The following is a 27,642-nucleotide window of genomic DNA, read 5'->3' as shown; positions in this document are numbered from 1 at the left end:
TGCAGTTAGAACTTTTTAAAAGAGTTGTCTGCCCTTTAGGAATTTTTTTTAAAAATCATTTTCTGAAAATATGTATGGTAAATTATGGATTATTTTAGCATATTCGAAGAAAGGAAAATTGTTTGCAACTTTTAACCAAGAAAAATGTGAGAAAATTACTTGTACTAAAGAAATGTATCTAAAAATGCATTTTCCCCATAGACTTCAATGTTAACTTAAGCATATAATAAATTTGTAAATATTCAATTTCCTTTTAAAATTTCAAAGGTGAATCTTTATTATTTAATAAAACCCTTAAAAACACACTAAGATTTTCATGATCAAACTTGCAGTCTATTAGATATGACATATGATAGTTATGGATGGACTACCTTAAGGATAAATATTGGGTACATGCTTATACATGTAATTCAAATTACTGGTACTGTGGTTTCATCAATATTCGCTGAATACCAATTTTTGTGGATTTCGTTGTTAAGTTTATCCATGAAATTAAATGTTCATTATAGTGGAATTTCTACTATCATTTTTTGTTTTCCCTCGCACTGAAATGTCACATTTTCATTGGATTAAACATGGCACGTGATTGCCTCATATATCTCTATGTAGGTTCTGTGAGGATTAATATTAGGCAATATGGCCGTCATTGGCCGCCGCCTCACCTATTTATCTCGATATTTCATATTATTTAACACAGAAATCGTGTTTAGTAAGTCATTAAAATATTTAGAGTAGTGGCCCTTTGGAATTATTTTTTAAATTAGAGTAGTTGCCCTTTGAATATTGACGTCACATTGTTGTGTCTGGAGCAGAACAAAATGGCAGCGTCTAAATTTGCTCAAATCTCTGCAGAAGTTTAAAATTGAATAGCAACAAAACATTGTAAGTAATATGGCTGAAGCAAAGATTTTTTAAGCGTATTTGAAAGGTGGTATTGATAATTTTGAAGAGTTTAAATGAGTTTAATTGGACGAGATGTAAGGCATCTTGTACATGGCTTTGCGTAGATCACCGCTATTTGTGAATGAATATGTCGCTTGATAGTCCTCGGGAAAACAAAACACTTATTAGGTTAGTTACTGACTCACTACGGAAATATATTGGGTTGATCAATCTCATCGACGGCTCGGCTTCGCCTCGCCATCTATGAGATTGATCAACCCAATATATTTCCGTAGTGAGTCAGTAACTAACCTAATAAGTAATAGTATTGATAGGGTCATGCATTGGCCACGAATTTACGTATCCTTGAAACTGTGATTTTCACTTTTTCCACGAAAATTGATATCCTTGAATATTAATGAAACCACAGTATGTTATATAATGTTATAATGTAACATTTTTCAGCCCAAAAGGCAAATTGGAAAAAAATCATTATTATAAGGGAAAGGGTTGATGTTCTGGCCTAAACCTGCTCTTGAGACTGCTTTTTACCTGAGCTCCACACTTGGTCCCATGGTAATCCACTCCATCCACAGTCAAGTACTTGGACAGCTGCAGAGCAGTTCCACGGAAGTTGAATACTGTTCTGTTCTCCACGGCGCCACATAAACTGTCCACTGTGGAGTTCATCAGGCTGGAACCTCCAGAGACCTCAAAGGTCACAAAGATGCTTCCTACAAAAAGGCAAGAAGACAGTCCATTTTGACATCAAGAGACCACTGATAAAAGAACCATATAGGCTGTATGTACATAGTTATCCAAACTAACAAATTTACACTGAAAACTAAACTTGGAGATCTTTACTTCAGTAAATTATAAAATAACTTTAATTTTACAGGTAGTTGATAAAAAAGTATGTGTAATTCTTCACTGTATCATACATTTACAATATACTGGTATCACTAAGACTTACAGATTTAAATTTTTGCAACTTGTAAGTACAATGTCAATATAAGGAGTCATAGAACTAAACTGACCTTTTTCAATTTTGACTGAGTTCAGAATGATGTCCGGATAAAGCTGGGACAAATAGTTGCCCATCATGGCCTGGAACTGCAGCTGGTATCTAGATCCAATAACTGTGTCATAGTCAGCATCAAACAACAACCCTATTCTCTGAGAGGCATTATTGGAGGATGATATAACATTTCGTTTACGAATATTAATCAGCGTTTGTTTTTCTAATGAATATTCAGCAGGATCAGAGGTCACTCCTATCTTTAGGATCACCATGCCTGGTTCAGTGAATCTGATGCCCGACAGAGAAGCAAGGCCCGTGGCGTCATTGAACTCTGTAGAACGATCTCCACTCATTTGGCCACGATAGTATTCCATCCCATCCAATGTAACATTTACAGCCCAACTGTGATTCTGTTAAAAGACGTAATGCAAGAAAATTCAACATGCTGAAAACAAGCAATTGGGTTTGGTTTTTATTGAAAGACCTAAAAAAATTTACTGCGATAGTTATATAATTCAGGATTAATATTAAAACAAAATTCAATCAATAGAAATAGTTCACCGTAACTTACAGTAACTCATCAATATTTACAGTATTTTTTTTGGAGGGGGGGGGGGGGAGAGGGGTATCAGGAGATACTAGTCACATCCCAGTCAAACTGCTCTGTATATTGCATATTATTCGTATTATTTAAATTATTCACATACCCGCCAGTTGATTTTCTCTACAACCTGGGAAGTAACTCCGTCTTGCAGCTCTAGTTCAATAGCTACATCAGAATTTTGCAATATGGTGGTTGTAATGTTACGGATATTGACCTTAAGAGGACGTCTTGTCAGTGAAAATTTGGATGACGTCAAAGAGAAGCTGGCAGCGGCTGGATATGTCACTGCAAAATCCAGGACAAAATCTGTGCCAAAATGACTGATGGCCAAGTCTGTGAAGTTTGCCCAACCATTGTTGTATTTGACAGTGGTAGTTCCAACTAGTTTAGCAGCTGCATTACCGGTGCCAGCTTTAATGGTTGCTGTAATCAGCCATGGATTTGCCAGGGTTCCCAGCTTATTAACGACATTTCCCTGTTTTAATTATAAAGAGAAATAATAGTTCAAATTTCATCAAAATATATAAATGTACAAAACTAAAATTCATTGAATTAACATTTCTAGAATTAAGAATATTTTACATCAATAATGTAATACAGTAATTTGTTCACTTGCGTAATGTGAAAATTGATCTTGTTTTTTTATCAAAATGAAATTGAATCTCAAAATTTCCCTTACAGATACTTCAAAATGGTTATCAATAAATAAAAAGAAATTCACCGATACAATTATAAGTTAAATGATCTCCATATGAACACACTGTAATTTTTTAATGCAATTTAATGCTTTCCTGCATTTACATAATAAGCATCGTCAGATGTATTTCAATATAAAAAACATATTATATACTTCAAATCTTACAAGTAAACAGGTCTGCAAGTGTAACATCTGCACGACGAGAACAACTTTAATGTTAGAAAACACCTATTTCGTCTAATGGTACTGTAAACCAATTTTTACTGGCGTGTGGGAAATTTTCGTGCAGTCAGTTTATCACCAGTAATTTGCGAAATGAAGTCCTCGCAAATAAAAGCTGGTTTATAGTATAAAAGCTGGATTTTTTTTTTATATTTGAAACTCACATCAACATCATATATTTGAAATCGTGCAGGCGTGGAGAATGGAGCACCTTCATGCAGTGGTACAATGGGGCTATGCAACCTCATTTGGCTTGGCTGAACCAGTTTTTCATAGCCCTCATTTTTGTTTTCCTTCGCCACGGTCTGCCAGTTGGGGTCCTCAGGATCTGGGGGCGGCTCAGAAATGGCTACCCCTGTGGTGTTGAGGAGGGTCTTTAAGGTTGAACCAAGCTGGACATCATTAACAATGGTTGTGGTTATGTTCTGTAGCTGGTCCGTGGACAGATCACCTGCACTTGCTGTTGCGTTGAGCTCTAGACACAGAAAACTTAATATATCATACATGTTTACTAGTACATGTACTACAAACTTTTCTCATTATTGCATTTTTTTCCTCTCTTGGTGATAAATTATACTACTATAAAATCCATCTGAAAAATGCTTCTTTAAAGTCCATCTATAAAATGATACCATTTAATATATGCACATGCTAGTTTATCCATACCTTGAGAAGGGGGATTGCTGATCTCGATTTCCACCCCTGTGATTTTACCGGTGGCTCTCTTCCTGCGACCACTGACTGATGATGTCTCCCTCACAATCTTTGTGATGCGCACGCGACTGGCATCAATGTTAAGGAAGGAGGCTAGATTCATGATGATATTCTCCCCATAAAACTCGTTCTCTGGCATCGCTGGTAGTTGGAAGGACACTATAACTGTCTTCACTGTTATAATCTCCACTGGAGCTGGCCCTTTGATCATCAAAGTAATGATACCAGTATCTCTGTTGAAATAGCTGGTCCCAGATTTGAGTGCGCACCCTGTGACGTTAGGCTTGTAGTAGTCTGGCTGTCCAACAGGAGGAGGATCAACAATGTATTTTTTTTTGGCCCCTTCAAATCGAGCATTTGGAGGCAGGATGAAATTGCCATCATGGTAGACGTCCAATCTCCAGGGCTGCGAGTACCATACAGACAGGACAATACAGTCGTTTGGTTTGGCATCCAAGAAGAAAAAGCGAGATTTCTGAGGTGAAACACTTGTGTAATGCAACAAGAATTCCTTTCCTGAAATATTGAATGAGTTTAATTCAAAGCACAGATTTAGCCTTCAACAATGTTAATTAAAAGCAACTTATATTTCTATAATCATTATGAAAGCAGAAATCTTGAGCATACACTGGTCACTAGAATAATATTTTCATGACTTTATTTGAATTCCCAGAAAAGAGAAAGGTGAAAATCAAAACTAAAATCTTCCATTCATCTGCTTTACAGACCAGAGTATAATTTAAAATATGATAATAAGCCTTGGGGGTTGCTTAAATTAAGCAATTTTTATCCATTTCCGAACAAACCTGTAGCTACGATGGCTTGGAAGGTGGACAGTCTCTTCCTACAGGTGTAGCCACTGCACCAGCCGTGGTCCTGGGGTCCGTTGATCAGGTCCAGGTATCCATCGCCCAGAATGGCGACCGGGGACAGACGGCGGGTCTCTGTGTCAGCGTCCAAGCTCTCAATGACCAGTGTCTTGTAGTTCAGTTCGTGGCACTCGTAAGCCTGCCAGGCGCTCTTGTACTGACAAGAGGATCTGACGATTCCTATTAAAAGAACAAGGAGATCAAGATTTTTATTCCTCGTTAATATAAAAGGCCCCTAAGAAGCCCTACTGTAAATATAGTATTTTTAGCCTGTATGATATTTAATTTGGCAGAAAATGATTTTTCAACAAGTTAGCATGGATCTGAATTTGTATATTTCTGAATGTGCCTATTTTTATACATGTATGTATTATATCATTGGTATTTAGCCAAGCTCTTGATTTAGTGGAAGCAGTTTTCGGCCAAAAACACTAAAAAGATTACAGAGGAAAACGGAATATGTTTACAGTATTCAAAAGTGTAGCCTGAGCAGCATTGTAGAAAAATGATATAATTTTGTAACAAAAATATCTAAAGTTTTCAGTCTCAAATTAATATTTGTTAAATGTAGATCAAAACATATCACTGCATTTCTTTGAAAAGAGGTTCATGGTCCTAAATGCTAACCTGTGTAATATGATTCTGATCTATGATCTATCTTTATATCTGTATTTGTGTAGTATATGGGTAGAAACTTTGAATGATTGAAAGTTTAAAACAGAGGAATAAAGTGATGCCTCTTATGGATTGTACATATGCACCTTAGCACACTCTTCCAAAACAAGTATTACGACATGAAAATAATCTAAAAGCATAGAACTCAAGAAATTCATGCTCTACCTTTATAAAACACAATACATAATTTCTTAAATTTAAAAAAAAATATTTTGAATACAGTAAAACACACTTATAACGATCACGCTTATAACGAATTGACGCTTATGGCGAATCACTCGTAATTCCCCGGCCAAAATTCTATCAATTCATTTATAATTTTTACGTTTATTGCGAAGTTGAATATAGCGAATTCACGGATATAACGAAGTAGTTTTTAATGCACTCTAGCTAAAACAACACAGATTTCCCATTGTATATAGCGAATATCGTGAGTTGTGTTTTCACACATTTTCACCTGGACGCGAACGAAGATTGGTTTCACACAGGTCCACATGGACGCATGCAGCAGCTAGTACAGGTGTCCGCTTGTGTTGTATTAGCAAATGAATAATTCATTATCAATAAAGATAAAAGTGAGATTGTTGCACGATTTGTTTTTTGAAAATGCCAATTAACAATAATAAACAACGTTTATAAAACATCAAATGTGTACTATAAATAGAATTTGTCATTTCCCACTAGTTTTAAATATCTCTGATAGAGGCCCGAAGCGGGATAATTTTGACATTAAGTGAACTGTTTTCTCGTCGCTTAAACTATCAACGATATGGGTAGTTTTAAATGAACTTTTTTCATATGATGATCTGGGTTTTCGGGTAAATTTTATCCTGTTCATTCATGAGACATGGATTCGCCATCCAGAAAACGGAAAGCTATTTCTCTTGAAACAAAATATCAAATAATTTTGGCGGTGGATGAAGGGAAAAAAGCAAAAAAGACATTGCAAGAGAATTCGGCATTTTACCAAACTCTCTCAGTACAATTCTTAAAAATCGTAGATACTATTTTGAAACAGTTTGATTCTTCGCCTCCTTCTAAACGACGATGTTCCCTTAGCAGACCTCATGAGAACATGCGCATATGAAATAAGTACGAAAGATTACGTAGACATCGACAAAGAAATTGTTTCCGTCCAAAGTCTGACTGATGATCAAATTATCGATGCAGTTACTAACAACGACGAATCTAGCGACGATGACAGCGAACCTGTTGACCATGAACCATCAGCAGATGTTTCAATATCCACAAAACAAGCGCAAGTCTACATGAAGATGGTGCAGGCTTGCTAGAGCGATCCGACAATGTTCCCGACTCTGTGTTTAAAGCATTCTCTGATAACACTTGAAAAAGCAGCAAATTCTAGGCTAAAAACAATCAAAAATTCAAGAATTTTGTTCAAAATTAAATTCTGCATTGAATACTAAACATTTCCTGTCAATAAAACATGTTTAGAGTTGATTGTTTTTTTTTTTGCTTATAGCGAATTTAGATGTTAGTTTGAAGATACTTCGTTATAAACGATATAACGAAGTATGTTTATAGCGAAGTAAAATTGCAAGTCCCGAGCGCTTCGTTATAAGCGTGTTTTACTGTATACATGTGTATACCAGTGCACATTCTCAAAACAACTGTGTGAAATAATTCTCTAAAGACAAGCATAAAATGTAGGGGTTTTACATGATATGTGTACCTTTGTGAGGAGCTATCTCTGCAACAGGAATTCTGCTCCCATTGGATCTAACAAGCATCTCTTTTGGGATTCTGTAATCCCCTAATCCCATCTTGGGATTTCCATTCCATTCATGCTCTGATTGTGGGATGACAAATCCCGGGGAGCTGAGGAACGTCCCGTCTAGATCCTGCAGGAGACACTTGACCTTAGCGTCACAGGCCATGTCTACACAGTTGGACGAGTCAATCTTCCTGCAAAATTGATGAAAATAACAAATTACATGTAGTTTTGAAACTCTCAAGAGTAAAAACTTCATGATAAAAAAATTGCCTTAAAAATCTTCTGTTAATTACTATGATTAACATAATATTCAGTAATAGGACTAAAATGTGAAAGAGCACTTGATGTTTCAAAGCAAACAAGCATTTATACACACCATGTATATATGAATTTTACAAGTAAAATACCATTGCGGAAAAAAAAAAATTGTGAGTGCAAGGTCAACTCTATTAGTCACTAGAAAGATTTTACCCTATATCAGATCTCCAGTACAGAATCTTATTTTCCTCTGCCATATTGTGGAACTGAATTCTCTCTGTTATAAATGGGTGGTTTCCATCATCATTTGCTTTATTAGGAGCCACCGCCCGATCCCCTCGACTGTTACATTTGTTGGAGAACTTGGAGAAAGTCACATCTGAAAGTTGTGCGAGAAATGCCTATTTATTTTATACAAAGATTTATAGCATTTTACATAATGGAACTGTACACATAACTATATAGAAATGGTAATGTTAATTATGATGGATATATACAATATTTAGAAATTACCAAAGCCCCTACCTTGCAAGCGAAATATTCCTTTGATGGTTTGGTAGGACATTATTCCAGAACAAGGCATGTTGGGGCAAGCATTGCCCCCTGAGGTAAATGTTGGCATGGTTACGCCTACACGTAAAGGAAAACTGTGACTCTTTATTTTCTCTCGGCTTTTGATAAAGTTGAAATCGGACCTGTCACCCCTAGCAGTAGAGCAATTCAGTTCGTCTGATGTACCGATAATCAGAGAGTCAATCACATTGGCATACTTGTCTTGGAATCTGTGTGATAGGGATGGTGGACCCTCAACAAATTGGAACACGCTGACTCCATTGTCAGCCGCCTTTAGATTTCTTACAGAGGAGCTGGCAGTGCCCTGGTAGAAAATCCCGTAATCGAAATTCTTCCATACAGTGAAATTAGCGTACATTGTGCATTGTTTAAGATAACCTGGAAAGTAAAAAAAAGAAAGGGGTAATATTTCTTAAAGCAGTATGTAACAGATAATATAAATATACAAATTATCTGACTTCCAACCAACCTGGCAGTGGATTGATAGTAAGCAAGCCGACCCCGACCAGAGCAGTATGGGCGACGTTGCCCGTCCAAGAGTCTGCGGACGAGACACCACAGGGTTCCCCAGTGGTCCGGAATCCCAGCCTCTCTGCTCCTCCGACATGGTTGTTTTGTAAAACCAGATTGGTGGCTTTATCCAAATTGAATGCCCCGTTATATCGGAAGTTTGAGCTCTCCCTGCGACCTTGATAAGATCCCTCCCATTGAACCTTGGTCACAAAGTTGTTTCTGATGATGGATCCATCTCCTATTGCTTCAACAGCTAAAGAAATAGGTAAGCAAAAGATTTTAATAGTCAAATGACACAGAAAATCAATCCATATCTAATAATGAGTCAAAGATTAAAGGGAAATGTTTATGAAAGTATGTTTACTGAATACTTACCATACCACACTGTGTCTGTTATGACATTGTCTTCAATTGGAAGTTTGTTGGTAGCATAGGCCATGATTGCCGGTGAGAAGCCCTTATGGAAGGCACATTTCTTTACATAGGATGGTTTTATGTTGGACACAGTACCAGCGTCGATGTAAGCTATGGAGCCGTGGCCATCAAAGGGTGCCACCCAGCCTTCTTGTCCAGAGTGGTAAAACTCCACATTGGAGATGCGAGCATAGCCTGAAAATGCAGATAGAGTTTTAATTTAAATTACTTAAAATATTCAAAACAGATGCCATTCAAAATGATTTGCAAATTCTGATATTTTTAGTAAAATTAGAATTAATATTAAAAAAAAATTAGCTAATTTATTAATAATTTAATTTTCAAAAACCTTAATAAATAAATTATGGTTTTTCAATCCTCAGCCCCAAAGTATTTTTTCATCATTAATATGTTATCTATCCTTCAAACATTATAAATGAAATAAAAAAAAAAAATTTCTAATGGTATCCACGCATTTTATGAAATAATTGTAGTTTTGGCCACAATAAAGAAAATGGAATAATTACACAAGCTGAGATCAAATAAAGAAAATAAAAAGTGGTTATCTCATGCATCAGTGGCTCGAACCCCGGTGCTTCGAGGGTTGAACTGCTTTACCTTAATGTAGTAGTTCTCCCTGGACCCACTAAGCTAAACAGTTTGTTGAATATATGTGGGAAATATTAACACTACTAGGATCGGAGATCATTAAACAGAAAGATGGTTAAAAAATCATCAATAAAAATCATTATATTTACATTTTCCAGTGTCTTTGCCTTTGATAACACTACGTATTGATTTTGTACTATATAGCTCATAATACAAATGACGCCAAATTGAGGCGCCAGCTGGGTTTGCTTATTTATATTTAAATATTTAATCGGACTCTATTGGATTTGATCACGCCCCGACCGAAATTATCACCTCATAATACTCAAAGAATGATTCCTTATTCCTTATTTAATTTTAAAGTTTTTCAGGTTTGTTGAAGAAAATAATGAAAAAAGTAAACAATTTTAATGAAGTGATTGCTGAATAAACTTCTCCATATTTATAGGAGTTACGAATTCCTGTAACGTTAAAGATGTTTGTCTTAAAGGTAATCTTTAACTTCTCACCTATGTATAGAAGTTTGCTATTACTGGGGTCCTGGGTTTGGCTGACCAGAATTCTGGCCCCAAAAGACTGGCTGTACAGTTTGTTGTAGCTGGCCCCCTCCACACGAATATTTCTGGTCAACAGACCAACCTCAGCCGCCATTGTCATTGACTCGTTGCCTGCAGTCTCTGTGTGGGCTAAATCAGAGTGTCAACGATGAAAATATAAACATTTTACTGGTAAACCCACCTTGCCACATAGCTATAGAACTGCGATGATAACAAATATTTATTATTGCATTTGATCTTTCTTATTTCAAACCTTCGCAACATCTATTTTTTTCAGAGATCACAATTTGTGTTACATTTAAGACATTAAAATTAAAAATTAATCCTTTGCATATGGAAATAATCTATCAAGGAAACAATTTGTCAATTACAAACTTAATTTTTTTCATTCTGTGTGGAGAACTTACAATTCTGCAAAGAACTTACCAATATGCTTAAACTTTATTGTGCTATTCAGACTAAGTGTTTTTCCACCATTTGTCACTGCAGTTATCGCAAATGTTTCTTTTTCCCAAATGGAGAAATCCGTTGGAGCAATTACAATCTCCTCCCCAACTTTCCATGTGACATCTGTTGCCAATGTGATCTGTCTGTCGCCAGGATTGGCTGTTTGGGCCAGCAATGTCCAGGAAGTTCCGACATCTTTGCCATGAAGGTCAAGGCCACCAAACACGCCTGTGAAGATAATAATTAAGAAAGTCAAAAATCTTGCTTGAATCCGATTTCCTTTTAATGAACTTGCTCAAGAACTTAAACTGAAAGATATTCTATTGGAAATACTAGTGGTATATGGAGGAAAATAAACAATTTATCTGATCAAAAGGCAATATTGGTTAATTGATTTATTGACGACGACAAGTTTTTTTAATGATAAGTTTAATAATATGTAATGAATCACTGACTGAGCCTCCCTACCTATTGCCTTTGATCCGACCGGTGGGCCGGAGGTGGTGGGGTAGGGTCGTGTAGAGTGCTCCCCCTCAAGCAGAATCAGGGCCCGACCAAGGAACGGTTTATCTGGCCATCCAATGATCAGACGTCCTCCCAAGATTACAATGTAGGTACAGTTCAGCTCAAAGTTCCTGGTGCCGTTTGCATCGTCCAGTTCTAGTACTCCATAGAGAACCAGTTTACCCATTCTTGGTAATGCTGTGTCTGCTACTACCCACTGATCTAATGGTTTTTCAAAATAATTTTTTTTAATGAAAATATTAATTTGCATATTTCATAGATTAAACTTTGCATTACATTCCACCTAAATTAAGCGCAATAAAGAAAAATGCAAAATTAATCAATTTTCGTCTGGCCTGAGTACAGAAATGATCAATTAAATAAACCATAATTGTGACCAACCATCATTAAATTTAAGTCCAACTAAACAGCGGTAACTGTTGTAAAAATGATATATCAACACATTGAGAGAAATGTTTGATAGTCTGATACATGAACAATCCTGGTACTATTCAAAGGGGATAAAAACTGAATTTAACATAATATCCAAACCTTTACTGATTGTGACATCATCACCGTCTTGAGGAACTCTGCTGGCATTGGCCCATGTATCAGATTCTGACCAGGACTGGAAGTCGTAGGGTCTGCTTGTGACGGGGGGTACAGTGTTGGGGTCAACAGGAGGCTTACAGTCCACGTAGTAGCACTTGTAGGCACGGAAACTCACACTGTAATCATTGAAGTCTGCGACACTGCGCCTTCGTCTGGAGGCAGGTTTCTTTGAGGAAACTGGAAGTCAAGAGGATTGGAAGAATTTCAAACAATTATTAAGTATCACATCATAATTGTTTGGAAATTAGCTGTTTATCACCTAAAACTAGTGCGCTTATGTCAACTCAAATTCATCAAACAGGATACAATGTTTGGTTGATGTTTGATACGATATATGATATTCAATGTTCCTTCTAATTTTCACTAACTCCAACATGGACTCATAAAAATGTCACAAACTTTTCAACAATGACCTTGAAACATGACTTTGAAATTCATAATGCAGACATTCTTTTTGACTGCTGATTAAAAAGTAAAGGTTGCAAGTCTTAAACAGATTAAATAGACTAAAGAATAGAATGACTGGGAAAGACACTTATAATATTAAGAGGCTTAAAAATAAAGATTGCAATTCTTTAACAGACTACACAGACTTAAGAAAAAAATTACTGGGAAAGACACTTATAATATTTAAGAGAAAAGACAGCGTCTACTTACTTATGTACTTGATTTCATTTTCATTTTTGAGATATTCCCATTGTCCATGTACAGTGTTGCCATCAATGTTGCGAGTGGGCTCGATGTTGGTGCTCCCGTCTAGGAAGAATCGGTCGGGTCGTACGGAGACTTTCTGTCTCAGGATGACGTACTCGTATCCTCCAGTGTTGTTCTGTTTTTACAGAAAAATTTACATCAAAGATTTTATAGATAGGCAGATAAAATTCAAATGCATTTCCTGTTCTATACAGTCCTTTTGGTGAAAACTTAGACAGGGAAAGGGAAAGAAATGAAGAATAAACTTAGATCAGTAAATTTATTAAAGAAAGGGAAAACAAACTGTATTTACTTTAGGAAACCTGTCAAATCTTCCAGTGTAGCTGATGTTTGTTATCTGATCTGCATCCTTAAAATAATAGGAGTATTCCTCTCCATCCACAAACACCATCATCCAGCCAAGTTTGTGTGTTACAGCCTTCTTCCTCCATGGAGCAGAGTCATTACCATAGCGATTCTTAAACACAAAATCTTTGTAATCTAAAGAGGATGGACTAATGCCATTGAAGGAGAACCGATGGTATTTGACCCCTGGTGGGCAAACTCTAGCTGGAGTGCTCCCACTGAAATTACTGAACTTGGGAAATGACACACAGGTAGGAGGCAATGTGTCTGAAGCTGAAATGACACTTTTTCCTACATTTGCTGCAATGGAGGCTGAATCTCCAGTTTCACCTATCAGAGTTCCATCCAAATCTTTCAGGACTCCAGCCCATGGCCATGGGTATGTTCCTTTATTCGGAGCTGACACCCACTTGAGATTTTTTGTCTCATAGTAAAATCCTCCACAATTCACGCTGCAAGTTCCATCAATCCTTGCAAAATCAACCCCTACACAATTGCTCTCATCAAAATTCACAAAGCGGATACCATCTAATGTTAGCCCATTTCCATAGGGCAGAATGAAGCCAGCTCTTGTACAGCCCTGTTCTTCTCGAGTTAGACTTGGAGCATGACCAACAATAAGCAAATCCTTAAAAAGCTGGTCGCCCTCAATGAGCAGTTTCCCTTCATAACCTGCCTTCTGGTTGTTTACCAGCACAAAGTCCCTGCATTCCAATGCTCCCCCGTTCACAATCTCTGCTCCTTTCTCATTGTTCCAGGCGGTGAGGGATTCAAACAAAGACATAGCAGGAGTGCTTGACCCACATCCTCCTCCCTCCCTGGTCTTGATGGTGGTGAAAATCCACAGACCAAACCAGCCGTTGGAGTGAGCCGTGTTGTTTCTGAACACACGTACAGGAATATGTTGAGGACAAATACTGTTATCAAAGGATGGGCCGTCTGGATGTACATGCATTCTGTACCAGAATCCAAAATGAGTGCCACCCACTGCCCGGTTATGCTGGATGGTGTTGTCTGGATTAGTGACCCAGTAGGCAGCAGGGGTTATATCATCATTCTGAAGGCTGCTGGATTCTCGCACAAACATCAGCAGATTGTATTGCACTGTTGTACCAGTCTCGATTCCATCCTCAAAAAAGAAGGCTCCGCCCATCACGTTATAGGCCACATTGTGTTCTATGAGAAGATTACGTGATCCATGAATATTGATAGCTCTGTTGAATGTGTTATAGATTCCACAGCCTCTGACATAGGATCCATTTGTATCTCCATTCAGATGGAAATGAATGGGATATCTTCCCAGTCGGAAAGCTTGACCAGCATGGGTCACTTCCACATATTCCAGACGAGCGTGTGACATACTTCCAGAATTTTTGGGAGAGTGGATCATGATTTGAGCTCCAAACTGATCGCTTCCCATCTCTTCTCCAAAACGACCTTGAAAACAGGTCTGTGTGGCAAATTCACCTAGATTTCAAACAAGAAATGAATGTATGTTAATATAAAAAAAAACAATTTTATCAATTAAGTACCTACAGATCAAAACCTAAGACTTCCAAAGCTAAATATACTGTACCTGTATCAAAACCATCTGGACAAGCTTCAATTTTCTCCACAAAATCTGGATTACTATCCCCTCGAACAATTATGTTCCGTGAAACCATCCCCACTTCTGCTCTGAACTCCACGTCAGTGCCATCAAAGGTCTCTGTGACCCCAAGATGTTCATACTTCAGTGGCTGTGTCAAGGTCACGGTCCTGTTGTCACTGGCGACCGACTGGATGACCATGAGCTCCGTCTCCTTCTGGGAGTGCCTGTGACTGGTGGTTGCTATGACAACTTTGTCTCCAGCTTTCCATGTGACAGCCTCTCTCAGAACAATGGTGGAGTTCCCTACATATGCTGTGGCATCCAGTGTTGTCCAGGTCACTGGAACAGGTTTGCCTAAAACAAGAATTTTTTGGCAAGTTTAAAAGAACATGCACAACAAAATATACAAAAAAGATCAATTGATCAATTACATTACTAAACAATAATTAACTATATCTCTCTATGGCTGGTTGGACTGTATTTGAACTGGGTTTTTTAAAATAATAGTTCTAGTATTTTGATAATATACACAAGTACAAGAGTGACTGCCATGTTCTGAACCCACCATGTAGTTCTAGGTTGCCCTCTCTGACAGCCAAGGACTTGGTGCCATAGATAGGGTACTCCTTGGTGCGGTGGTTCCCATACAGAGTTATCTCAGCTTTGTGCTGGAAAGGTTCTTTCTCTGTACCCACCTGTACGATATTTTAAATATTAGTCTGAAGTTTTGAGACATACTATGGAACCATTAAAATTCAAGGGGGTCAATTTTTGTGGATTGCTTAAATTTTACAGGTTCATGGGGACGTAATTTTGTGTTATATCTTATACATAAAAAGGAAATATGACTTTATAAATCAAATTTATTAATTTGTGGAGGATGTTAATTCTTGGATTAGAGGCACCCACAAATTCCAAAATTGAAAATTGAGCCACCACGAAATCTAATGATTCCACAGAAGTAGCAGTATGTAGTTGACTGTCATCTGTAAATATTCAAGTACATGTATCTAATAACTGCTAAATAATTTTCACAAAAACAGTTGGTAGCAGATATAAGATATAGTTTTTTGTAATTCTCTTGACAAGTATTTTTATATGAATGTCTGAACCCACAAATACTGCACAAAAGTTTCAATCACCAAATTTCCTAAAATAAAACGGTCAAGTCATTACATGTACATGCTTATATCAAGAAAAGCATAAATAGTGACAATCATGACATATATAAATACATTCCACTATATGTGCTTACTTGCAGTAGGCCATTTTTAACTATTAGGATATTCACTGCTTTCAGCTCAAGGTCTTTTTCATCAAAGATAAGGGCACCACCTGCAATGGATTTTTAAGCACGTAAAAATGGTGTTCAAATGTGAAATACCAGAACCTGGATATATCTTACAACAGGGGTGGTGAGGGTTTCATGTTGTGTACTAACTGAAAATTAATTCCTAGCTTTTCGATTCAAACTAAAGAATAGTCACTTTTGAAACTTACACATCTCAAAAAAGTCAAAGATAGTAAACACTATACATTGTGAATACACCAGAACCAATTTGATGCTGCATTTAAAGTATTCTGCCTGAACTCTGCTTACATATGTACATGTATAAAAATTTGGGTGTATATATACATGTATATTGCCACAATAGAGCATCTATGAATGAATAAGCTGGTGAATTATTTGTGAGTCGATCAGGACCTCAATATTTCTAATTAATACCTTGAATGAGTAGCAGGGTGAGCTTCGGGGTACTGACGTCCAACAGAATGGTCTGTCCCGGGGTGATGACAACCAAATCACCCTCCTTTGGTAAAGGACCACCTCCCCAGGTGAACGGAGAGGACCACACATCTATGTAGAAAAACTCAGCAGAGCTCTGAAAAAAAAAGGTTCGCATCATATGTTCATTATTTTACCGTTCTAAATAAAGATACAGTAAAACAGGCTAATAATGAAGTGCCAGGGATGGGCGATTTTACAGTGCTATAAACATAATTTGTTTTACCCGTCAAGTATACAGCATGTTATAAAGTCGATCATGGAGAATGAAAATCACTTCGCTGCAAACAGCAATTCATTATAAGCATGTTTGCTTATAATAATCGTGTTTTACTGTATGCTTAAAAAAATTGCAATATGCTACATTTTTTAAAAGATTTAGTTTTAAATCATATTGATTCACATGACACAGTAAACATCTTTCAAGCTTTTATAGAATATACAACTAGACATATTTAATACTGTAAGAATAAAGTATATAATAAACAGGAACAGGGTGTGTGCATTTAGCATCAGAAATCACCCACCTGCATGGCTTTCCCATTGCCAGAAACCTCTACCCTGACATTAGCTTTCTCCGACTTCTTGTGTTGGTTTGTCACACATGTGATCTGTGTGGGAGACACACTGTTTACATCACACACTGTCCCAGCAATGGTCACCGACACATCACCCTTCACAGATCTGAAACAACCCCAAAAATCAACAGCCATCATTTTTCAATTCCAGAGTATATTGCATTCATTTCATTTGTAACAAAGATTTTGCTCAATCAAAATTTTTCTATATATAACTGTACAAAATAAAATTGAAAATTAATATTAATAAATACTTTTCAGAAATTTCTTCTTTTCTTACCCAAAGCCTGTTCCCTGAATAGTTAATGTAGTTCCCCCTGCTGTACCTCCCCTGGCTGGGGTTACCATGGTGATGTTTGGAGTAATGGCGGGGTTGTAGGTGTAAGCATCTACTAGAGTCCTGGATACTCCATTACTGGTCAAATTCACCGTACAAGTCAGGTTTCCTTCCGTGAAATATGTGTTTATGAATTATGATTTGCAAGGTTTTAAGAAAAGATAATTTTTAAAATTTTTAAAAATAAGATAATCAGTTAAAATTAAATTGATGGAATTAATTCAAAGTTTAATACTGTTAAGATTCCATATTTTATGGGAGTACTTAATTCCGCAATTCAAACATTAAACATTTTGCATCAAATAGGAATATAAAATCGCTAACACCTAAGTTTTATCATATTTTCATTTAGTTTACATCTGTCCAAAAAAAAAAAGAAAGATTTTAAAAGTTGCAAGATGTCTTTCATGCATTTTATGCGGATATTAATTCCTCATGTTTAATTAGGAATCTATAGTAGAACACACTAATTTTAATTTGTTTTTGATTACAATTTTATTGTTAACAGCTACCCGTAAGTTAATACTTTATAACTAAAATTTAAACTAAATTCTAAAATTTGATTCATACAGGTGAATGCATGAGCAAATTCCCTCCCTTTAAGTATTTTTTAAAGGATGCATTAATTGTGCATCTCTGAAAATACTAAAAGAATTTATAACAATCAAGTAAGATTTTAGCTTTACCTGCAGCTTTTGGCGTTCGACATCGGAACTCCGAGGTTGACTGGTTGGCGGAGAGATCACGCTCACACTTTCTGTCACAAATCCAGACGGATGTGGAACTATCAAATCCAGATCCAGAAATAGTCACTAACTGGTCACCAGCAATACCACCTAAAATTCAAAGACAAAGTTTCAATGCATTTCATTTAATTTATCCATCAAATTATAAACATATTTCTACTACTGATCTCAAGAAAACCTAAAAGTAAATTTATCTTCAAAGTGATAGTTGTTGGGTTAAAAATGCTTTCCTTAAATTCTAGTTTTCGCAGAATGCAAACTTTTATCATAGTAATACCAAAACTATTTTCTTTCAAAGTAAATTCAAGTTGCCTTATTTTCAAATGTCCCTAACTGACATTAAAACTGACCTGTACTTGGAGAAATAGAGGTAACAAGCAGTTGGTATTCAAACTCAGAGCGATTGTCTGAGTTTCCTTTCCCGTCCACTTTGACTAGTACAGGAAAGGATCCTACAAGGTTGGCTCCGGCAGTGCAGACGATTTCTGTCTCCGATGAAGAGCTCACAGTACAATCGGCTTTGTCGATACTGACGGTTATGTTTTCCTTCTGACTGACAAACCCAGTGCCGGTGATGGTAATCTCTGTGCCTGCTGAGCCATTGGTGGGACTGATGGAGGAAATATTAGGGGAGGATTGGTTACTGTAGTTAAAGGCCACCATTGGGTATGATATTGTATTGGAGATAATTCCAACATTCACACTCTCTTCTATTCCATTCAAAGGTGTGATACAGCTCACCATGGACAAACTTGTACTGACAATCCTGCATGGCTTGCCTTTTATAGAGACAGTGGTTTGATCCTTCACAAAACCGTTTCCAGATATGGAAATCAGAGTTCCACCATGGATGCTTCCCTCGGCGGGAGAGATTTCTGTGATCACTGGGTTTCCTGTCACCCTGATGCTTCCCCTGGCTAGACCTTTCCCAGCCACTTCCATAACCACCTGGTTATTCGAACCTGCAGGGAGATTGCCTACTGTACACTGAACTGAGGAATTTGATACAACTGTCACTTCACACCTTTCTCCTCCTATCTTAATTGTAATGTCAGCTGTTTCATTCCCAAAACCACTGCCTTCAATTTCTAGAGTTGTATCAGTTGTTCCATTCACCGTCATGGGAGATACTGAGGTCATTTGAGGAGTGAAACCTGCATCATAGGTAAATTTACATGTCCCTTCACACACTGCTGGAATCTGTTGACCTTGTGAGGACCTGATTACGACCTGGACATCTTTTTCACCTTGACCTTGACTTGTACGACACACAATTTTACTGTAGGTGACATTCATTAAACCACAAGAATACCCTCCAATGGTGACAGACACAAAATCTTTATCCATGGAAAAACCAGACCCCATGATGTGAATCACTGATCCCCCAACTTCTGAACCTTTAGAGGGCATGACCTCTGTCACAGAGGGCTTCAGGGCAAATGACCTTTTCATAACACTGTTAATGGCCACCAAAGCGTACCCAAGGTTATTGTGCCTCACTTTGATTGGCTGAAGAAGTCCAACTGAGGGAGAATTTGAGTTATCAATGTTACACACGACATCTGGTCCACTGTCTCCGTCACCAACACATTTCCCATCTCCGAAACTGATCTCGTTCTGACAGTCATTATTGGACAAGCCTGTACCTTGTACTGTGATGTTGGTATTAACTGTGCCATTACTTTCGGACACCCCTGTAACTATGGGAGTGGCACATGTCCAGAATTTAAAGTTGAACTTGCTGGGGTTCCCTCCAGTTGGTTCTGGAACAGAACAGTTTGACAATGGTGTCAGGTCTTGGCTACATCCTGCTCCAGGAGCATTAACTGCTGATGAAGAGGGTGCTGCAATGAATGAAACGAAGGCTCATGATCAAGTACTATTAGCGACATACAGAACTGAAATGAAATTTTGTAAAAACGTATTACCCATTAATTCTACACTTTTCAAAATTTGTGAAATTAAAGGGATAATACTCAATAAACTGGATACAGACAATATTAAGAAAACATGACTTCAATTCTTACACTGTGGTGCCACTCTGTCATAGACTGCTTCAAATCCATTGACCTTGACACTGATCTCCGCCACATAAGAACTGAGATCCTCCACCGTGACACACCCCCGGAACCACGTGGTCTTGTACTGGTCCACAAAGTCACTCCAATAACAGTACCTGCCAACCGCAGTGAACTGATGACGGAACACCCCTGGACAAAAAAAAAATTTGTTAAAGTTGTAATATAGGATTTGTAACTCCCTCTTCCCCTATGACTTATTCTATTTCAATAGATCTTAGGATAGAATCTAGGTTAGATTTTAACAAATAGATACCTCTCAGCAAAATAAATAATATTAGAATATATAATCATTATAGTATTATATGAATTTCAAGATTATGAATAATACATAAATGGTTAACTTTGGTCCAACTGAAATTAAAGGCATTGCAATAATTTTCTATGAGCTTTTGACAAAGGCAAAATCTTGCACAAGAGCACAGAGAAACCTGCACATAATCTCAGTGTAAAAGTTAATTTAAAATCCATCACCTTCTCCCCATTTTATTTGTTGAAGAGCTACATTTCTTCAACCTCATTCACAATTGGTGCACAAGCACTTTATAACACTTTGCAATCAGAATTTTTTGGCTCCTATCACATACGTTGCATGAGCTTTCGCATTTGTTGCATGAGTTTTTGCAATCAAATTTTTTTGCTCCTATCACATACTTTGCATGAGCTCTCGCATTTGTTGCATGAGTTTTTGTGGTCACATCAAGTCTTCTCAAAATAGTGGACATGCACACTATTCCGACAAATGTGCTCCAAATAGTTCAATGCAATGACAACATTTTGTATACCCACAAGAGCAATGCATAATTTTAAAGATCATAACATTATTCACAGCTGTTTATGCGTGTGTTGTGCAATCATGAGATTGTGATTATTTACAAGTTTACAAACCATATCTGATTTTTTCAGTTTCACGAATATTTTGTCGCTTCTGCTCGTGCGCCAATTTATTGTAAAAGGGGCGTTAAGTTAAAGTACAATTCAACTCCATGTACCTGATTCCCTCCCTGGTCCACTGTTGAACCCTCCTTCCATCTCCTCCACTGAAAGTTCATCCTTGACCTCCACGACCCTAGGCTTCATCCCTGTGATGTAAGAGGCGAAGCTCCACTTCCACTCCACTATGTCACCCACCTTGATAATCAGGTACTGGGGATTCCAGGCATATCCACTCAGTTTAAACTCTGTAATGAAAATGATCAACTCATTTAAATGAAGTTTTAGGATAAAATGGAGGAAAACACTTCAAAATTTTATTCATGCTTTTGCTCCGATGTACTAGTAATCCATGCTCCATACACCCTATGGAAAATCAGTTGTTTTATTTTTTCTAAAATGTTGTCAATTCTTAAACTGCATCAAATAAATGGTTATAGATATTAAACAGAAGTTTGTTATAATGATGACATACGTGGATGGATCCCTGAGTTATCCACACGATGGACTTGTGCTGTGTCCTTGACCCGACAGGTCAGTTCTGTGACCTTGGCTGTCTCCACCTCACACCGGTGTCGACCTACCATTACAGAGTTCCTGGTCTTGTTCAGAGAGAACCCGTCCCCCCGAATGGTCAGCATGGCCCCCCCTCTCAGTGATCCGCGGAGGGGGCTGATGTCAGTCACAGTCAATCTCCATTCCACAGAGGGAACCTCATTGGCACTACATTAAAACAATGCAATTACAGTATAACTTGACCATATATAAGAACGATTGAAATCAAACAAATTTACAGCTGTAACAACTGTGTATTTCCCTCAAATTTCAAAGTTGAATAAACATGGGGAAAAAAACATTCATTATAAAAAAAAGAGTAAGAATCACTTTAATAAAAGTCTTTTTGGGGTTTGTTTTTTTCTTATTAAAATGTTTACATTAAAAGTAAATGTTTCATGTTTGACTCAAATTAAGTATTGTTCTATAAGACAATGCAAATTCATACAGACTGCGAGGTTCACGAGAGCCTCATTATCATGAACATTTCTTGTTGCAAACAAGTCCTTTAACGTCTTTTATTTTCTTGAAAATCTACTCTAATAGTGAAAATTAGTCACCACAAACCAGTTCATCACAACAAATACATGTAGGTTTACAGTATATAGATGGCAACACTCTTCGTAACAGACATTTTAAATGATAGCACTGCATAACAACTTCTTGGACCCACCTGTTTACCCCCACTCCACTTGGCCCTAGGAGCTGCACAGAGTACGCCCCAGCCGGTCTGGGGGGTAGGACCACTTTAATCTCTTTGTCCGAGGAGTTTGTGTAGGTGACCGGGACATCCCCTATCCTTACAGACTCCATACTGCTCAGACCAGACCCCTGTATCGTGATCTCTGTCCCTCCTGTGGGTACGGGAAAAAAACTCAGTTGTAAGCTACATGTACATGCATTTGAATTACACTGTAGAGATGTTTCGATTTCCATTCATGTGAAATTAATATCGTATTAACTGATGTGGTTTACCTGCTACATAAGTTGCATTGGGCTCGATAGAGGAAATCACAATCATGCCCTCACTAGAATACTCCAGAGATTTAGTATGGGTAACATTCGTCCCAGTATTTCCTTGTTTGACAAGAACACTTTCATTTTTGCTCTCCGACTAAAAAGATGAAAAATAAATATTAAATATAAATTCTGACCAACAGTGAAAAAATGGTTCTCAATTTTTAATACACAGTAAGATGTGTTAATTGAGAATAGCTATATATTGTTTAGGCTTTTTCAATTCAGCACAGGAAGACTGAGAAATCTCCATTTAGAGCAATTCATCTGTCTAACTGATAGAACTTGAGTTGTACTCACAGAAGGGGGGATGAGACACACAGTCTGGGTGGTGGAACTTGACAGGGTACGGCAAGCCTTACCCCCCACGTAAACCTCATCCTTCTTGGAGAATCCAAATCCTCCCAAGGTCAAATTCAGTCCACCTAAAATAAAGACCAGAAGATAATGTAGCACAAAGTCAATAAAATGAACTGGTACAAATGACTGTATAATTATATGTATAAAACTTTAATCCCAGAAATTTTTTCCTCATTTTTAAAGAATTTTAAGAAACAAGTGAAAAGCTGTCAATGTGACAGCAAACCGGATTTTCTTATATGTGAACTGCATCCATAATCCATGTCAACCCTGAATTGATAAACTCTACCTAACATATCCAGAGAAATGCAATATTTTGTCAAAAAATGACTACTGGTAAGTTCAAAAGCTAGTATATTTTTCATAAATTATCAGATATCAAAATCCTAGCAATATGCACACCTCTGATATATGTACTATTGAACTGCAAAAGAACAAACTTCCTATCTTGAAAACTGTAGGAGGAGTGATCTGTACAATAAAGGTACTCTTTTGGCAGTTGCCAGCCCGCCATTTTCATCATTTCAATAACCGGATTTTTCTGTTAGAAAACCTGGTTAAATATTGTTGGCCAAATTTTCCAGTTTAGAAAACAACTCTGACCACACTCCATCAAAATGTCCTTACCACCAAGAGAGACAGAGCTGGGAGCCATGGACTGGATGCTGAACTGGTAGGTAAACATGACACTGTTGTTGGTGTTATCCGCGTTCCCGAGTCCCTCCACGTTGACCATCACTGGGAAGGTCCCTGTTTCTCCGTCCCCTACTCTACACACAATGTGGGTATCATTGGACGAACTGGTCACACAGGCTACCCCTCCTATCATGACACGGTTGAGGGTGTGGTTACCATGGAAACCTGTGCCCGTAATTGTAATCTCTGTGGATGTTGGAAAACCTAAAAAGAAATTTGACTAATGAGTTTTCAAATATCTATATGATTTGAAGATCAATATGGATGAGAATGTACGGATCACCATTGAAAACGATTTTGTGATTTGACCATTCTGTTTAAAGGAAGAACTGCTGCAAACTAATTACATGTACATCCAGAGTAAAAAAGTAAAAAATCAGAAATCCCCCATATCTGGCTTCCAGCCTAATGGTTACAACATCATTTCTATAATCATTAAAGTTTATTTTTACATGGCAAATACATGCAGTGCATTGAATATTTCAACTTAAAGTGTACACTTTAAATAATATATATATGTTGATGTTACATCTTCTGTTCAAAAGAACTTTGGACAACTGTATCTTAATCACTCACCTGTGTCAGGTGACACTGAGAGGATGGTGGGCGTGGCCGATCTTGACCAATCCCAGGAACAGTCCCCGGAGCACTTGGTGGGAATGTCATTGATATAGGCCATAACCTGAGGGGTGTCATGGGGGGTGACCAAAAAGTCCCCTGGGATGGGGTTCAGCCACACTTTGCCGTCAGTGACCGTCTTAACATCTACTGTCACGTTTTCACCCTCAGCGTAACTTGTAATCTACAATTTATACATATGAGGCATTCTATTAAATATTACTATCTTTTTGAAAAATAGCAAGAGATCTGGGGCTGTATAGAGCATATCTTCAAATGAGAATTTATATTCTTTCATTTTCTTTCACTTATTTAGATGAATGAAGTTTTAAATACTATTCAATAGCAACATGTAAAGATATGTCTTAATCTAAGCTCATGAGATGATTGAATACTGTAGCTACCAACAATGCTAACTTATGGTAATTAGCGGAAATCTTTCAAGTGAAAAGCAAATAGATTGGAAGCAAAAATTGTTATAAAAAAAATCTAACTAAGATACTTGTCACAAACAGATCTGAGAGTGGACAAAATTTCTATGACACCTGAGCAATACCTGTAAGGTTTCCTGGTCCCCGGCATTGGAATGGAATCCAACATGTAGGTCAAACTCTGCACATTTTCCGTGTTTGTAGGTGTTTAGATTGCCCATTTCTGGTAACCCCGACTGTAGGAGGCTTGCCAGCCTCGCCCCATCCACAGTGAATGGAATGCCTTAATGATCAATTGAAAAAAAAAAACATAGTGAAGGTGACTTTAAAGGGGGATGGTCACGATTTTGGTCAAAAATTATTTTTCCGATTTTAATATTTACTATGCTTTAGAGAGGCATTCTCAATAGGCAATGGAAATTTGAGTTTCAATTGTTAAGTTATAAGCCAGTTGCAGAGCTTGAAAATTTTCGCTGTGGAAACAAAGCGTTTGTTTCAGACATTTTGAACGCTGGAGTAAAAATTTCAGTTGTAAACCTAAATCGAACATGTTAAATGTTAGGAACTGTTTATATATGCTTAAGATAAATAAAAAGACCGAAAAAGATTTTTCACTGGTATATTGAACATATGTAAAGAAAAACAGGGCACGAGCCTTGTTTACATGACAAAGAATTGTGAGCCCTTTATCTTGCTTATAACTCTAGGAATGACTCTCAAACTAAATTTATTTGATCATTAAAAATGCATTTCTAAAGCAAAACATAAATATAGAATTTGACCAAAATCGTGACCATGTCCCTGTAATGGTGAAAACCAGAGTTCAACTATACAATTCAAAACATACATGTATATTAAAACAATAGCCCTTGATAAACTTTTAAAGTATGCTTTCTGAATATACCTGCAATTTCCCACAGCTGTAGTTGAGGCATTTGATAAAAAGTGTGGGTGCTTTATAATGCATGGCATATGGCATGTCTAATGTACAATGTATAATGTGCTAAGTACATAGGTGTTGGAACTTTTTTGCAAAGTTAGACATAACATAACCAAAACCATTTTTTTATTTTTTCTTTGCTTGTCAAGATTTCTGAAAAGAAAGTCCATGCAGCCACCCCCACCCAAACTTTCAATCTGCTTCTGAACATTACATTAGAGAAAAATTTCAACTAGCCAACAATTCCTAATAAATTCAGGAAAGGATGGACTTTGAACCTGCATGATCAAGCAATAGATGAGAAATCACATCTTTGTTTAGATATATAAATACATGTACCAATACATACCGTCCATGGTTTTGTTGCGGAAGGTGACAGAAAAGTTTCCCCTCACAGGGGGAGAGGCAGAGGACAGCCGGGATACACTAAGAACCGTCCCATTGGAAATCTGTAATCAAATATAATCTCTCCAATTATTTCACATCAGTCAAATCTGAAATTTTATATTTTGCTACTTTGCACTTGCTTTGTTATACCTTACTATACTGCATATTTATATTTTGAACTATATAACATAATTATATATCAGAATATTTATATAACTACGCATACGTATGCTTAAAAAGGCATTATATGCATAGATTTATAGACACGTATATTCTTATTTCTCAGTTTTATCTACTTTTGTCATTTATGACCCAGATACCAATATAAGAATGTAAACTTTATCAATTTATGATTACATTTAAAAAATGTTTTGTATATAACAAACTTCCGATCCAGGGGGCCCCTGGCACCCCAGGTGAGAAATAGTTATAGAGGGCCTCTGTGGAGGTTTTGCCTCAAAATCTCTTTTGTATGTTATGTTATCAACTTATGTCATTTATGTTTCATATATCAATATAAGAATGTAAACTTTTTCAATCTCTGATTATATTTAAAAATGTTTTGTATATAACAAACTTCCGATCCAGGGGGCCCCTGGCACCCCAGGTGAGGAATAGTTAGAGGGCCTCTGTGGAGGTTTTGCCTCAAAATCTCTTTTGTATGTTATGAAATAAATGGAAGACGATATAAAAAAAAAAAAAAAATCTGAAATTTCAAGTAACAGGCAAAGGGTAGTTCACAGAATTCATATTGCATTGATATTGTGCTACTTCTCATGAATTTTGGCCTACAGATAAAATCAACAACGACAAAAATCAAACTATGCTTTCCTACCTGCCCTGGCACCACCGCTAACAAAGCAAAGTTGTAGGAGCAGGCCTGTGGTATGAACTCCACATGATAGACTGTGGTCCCATTCTCCTCGGTTTTGTTTACATTGACTCTATCTACCAGCTGTCCACTGGGCATCACCGGCCTCAGTCTCATCAGGTTCACATTCTCTACAGGACAAGGAAATGATACACATTTGATGTAAGCCATGAATGCATATTAAATTACATTTTACTCCTACCACCCAAACAAACATATGATACTGTACACAGGGCTATTTTTGCCTGTGCCCCCCCCCCCCTCTTTACTTACAAACGGTTTTGCCCCATCTTGAATTCGCCCAGAAGTAGTTGTGTTTAAAGAGAGATAATTTGATACATAAGAATTCGCCCAGTCATAAATTTGCCTGCAGACAACAAGGTTGAAAGGGGTGAAAATAAAACGGGGCGAATATTTTCCTGTGTACAGTAATCTCCTCCCCACTTCTATGATAGAAGAAAAAACATGAATTTTCCTTCCTTGTACAGTACCTTCTTCCACACTGGTTGGGTTTTTGCCGATGTAGACCTCGTCCAGATAGAGGAAATCCTCAGACGTGTCTTTCCTGACTTCAATCAGAAACACTTTAAACACTGTTCCAATTATTCCTTTTTTCGCTTCAGTTTCTATGTCCACGCATTTGTAGTTCCAACTGCAAATATTAACAAAAAATACATAAAATATCTTTGTCACTTAAATACATGTATAATTGATTAATTTCTATCAATAAACCATAACTTGCATTTATTTATT

General features: G+C 37.2%; 1 protein-coding gene across 1 annotated transcript in view; it reads right to left on the bottom strand.

Annotated features, from left to right (window-relative positions):
* Positions 1-27,642, bottom strand: part of LOC105344166 (fibrocystin-L) — a 43,379-nt gene that overhangs the window by 1,411 nt on the left and 14,326 nt on the right. Inside the window, exons 18-54 of the mRNA XM_066086944.1 lie at positions 27,381-27,541; positions 26,854-27,020; positions 25,981-26,080; positions 24,817-24,974; positions 24,219-24,444; positions 23,574-23,846; positions 22,887-23,011; positions 22,545-22,683; positions 22,243-22,423; positions 21,490-21,737; positions 21,074-21,262; positions 20,031-20,213; positions 18,354-19,847; positions 17,944-18,093; positions 17,201-17,366; positions 16,870-17,026; positions 16,283-16,439; positions 15,812-15,891; positions 15,122-15,251; positions 14,542-14,910; positions 12,913-14,432; positions 12,564-12,735; positions 11,847-12,083; positions 11,259-11,516; positions 10,770-11,018; positions 10,296-10,472; positions 9,139-9,372; positions 8,720-9,016; positions 8,203-8,628; positions 7,891-8,056; positions 7,378-7,610; positions 4,947-5,189; positions 4,093-4,656; positions 3,591-3,901; positions 2,611-2,982; positions 1,920-2,313; positions 1,435-1,616 (exon numbers count right to left, since the gene is read on the bottom strand). Of these exons, the coding sequence (XP_065943016.1) occupies positions 1,435-1,616; positions 1,920-2,313; positions 2,611-2,982; positions 3,591-3,901; positions 4,093-4,656; positions 4,947-5,189; positions 7,378-7,610; positions 7,891-8,056; positions 8,203-8,628; positions 8,720-9,016; positions 9,139-9,372; positions 10,296-10,472; positions 10,770-11,018; positions 11,259-11,516; positions 11,847-12,083; positions 12,564-12,735; positions 12,913-14,432; positions 14,542-14,910; positions 15,122-15,251; positions 15,812-15,891; positions 16,283-16,439; positions 16,870-17,026; positions 17,201-17,366; positions 17,944-18,093; positions 18,354-19,847; positions 20,031-20,213; positions 21,074-21,262; positions 21,490-21,737; positions 22,243-22,423; positions 22,545-22,683; positions 22,887-23,011; positions 23,574-23,846; positions 24,219-24,444; positions 24,817-24,974; positions 25,981-26,080; positions 26,854-27,020; positions 27,381-27,541 (10,888 nt within the window). The remainder of the gene's footprint in view (positions 1-1,434; positions 1,617-1,919; positions 2,314-2,610; positions 2,983-3,590; positions 3,902-4,092; positions 4,657-4,946; positions 5,190-7,377; positions 7,611-7,890; positions 8,057-8,202; positions 8,629-8,719; positions 9,017-9,138; positions 9,373-10,295; positions 10,473-10,769; positions 11,019-11,258; positions 11,517-11,846; positions 12,084-12,563; positions 12,736-12,912; positions 14,433-14,541; positions 14,911-15,121; positions 15,252-15,811; positions 15,892-16,282; positions 16,440-16,869; positions 17,027-17,200; positions 17,367-17,943; positions 18,094-18,353; positions 19,848-20,030; positions 20,214-21,073; positions 21,263-21,489; positions 21,738-22,242; positions 22,424-22,544; positions 22,684-22,886; positions 23,012-23,573; positions 23,847-24,218; positions 24,445-24,816; positions 24,975-25,980; positions 26,081-26,853; positions 27,021-27,380; positions 27,542-27,642) is intronic.

Source organism: Magallana gigas, chromosome 6 (genome assembly GCF_963853765.1).
Source record: "Magallana gigas chromosome 6, xbMagGiga1.1, whole genome shotgun sequence".
Lineage (NCBI taxonomy): Eukaryota > Metazoa > Mollusca > Bivalvia > Ostreida > Ostreidae > Magallana > Magallana gigas.
This window is presented reverse-complemented; position numbering and strand designations above follow the sequence as displayed.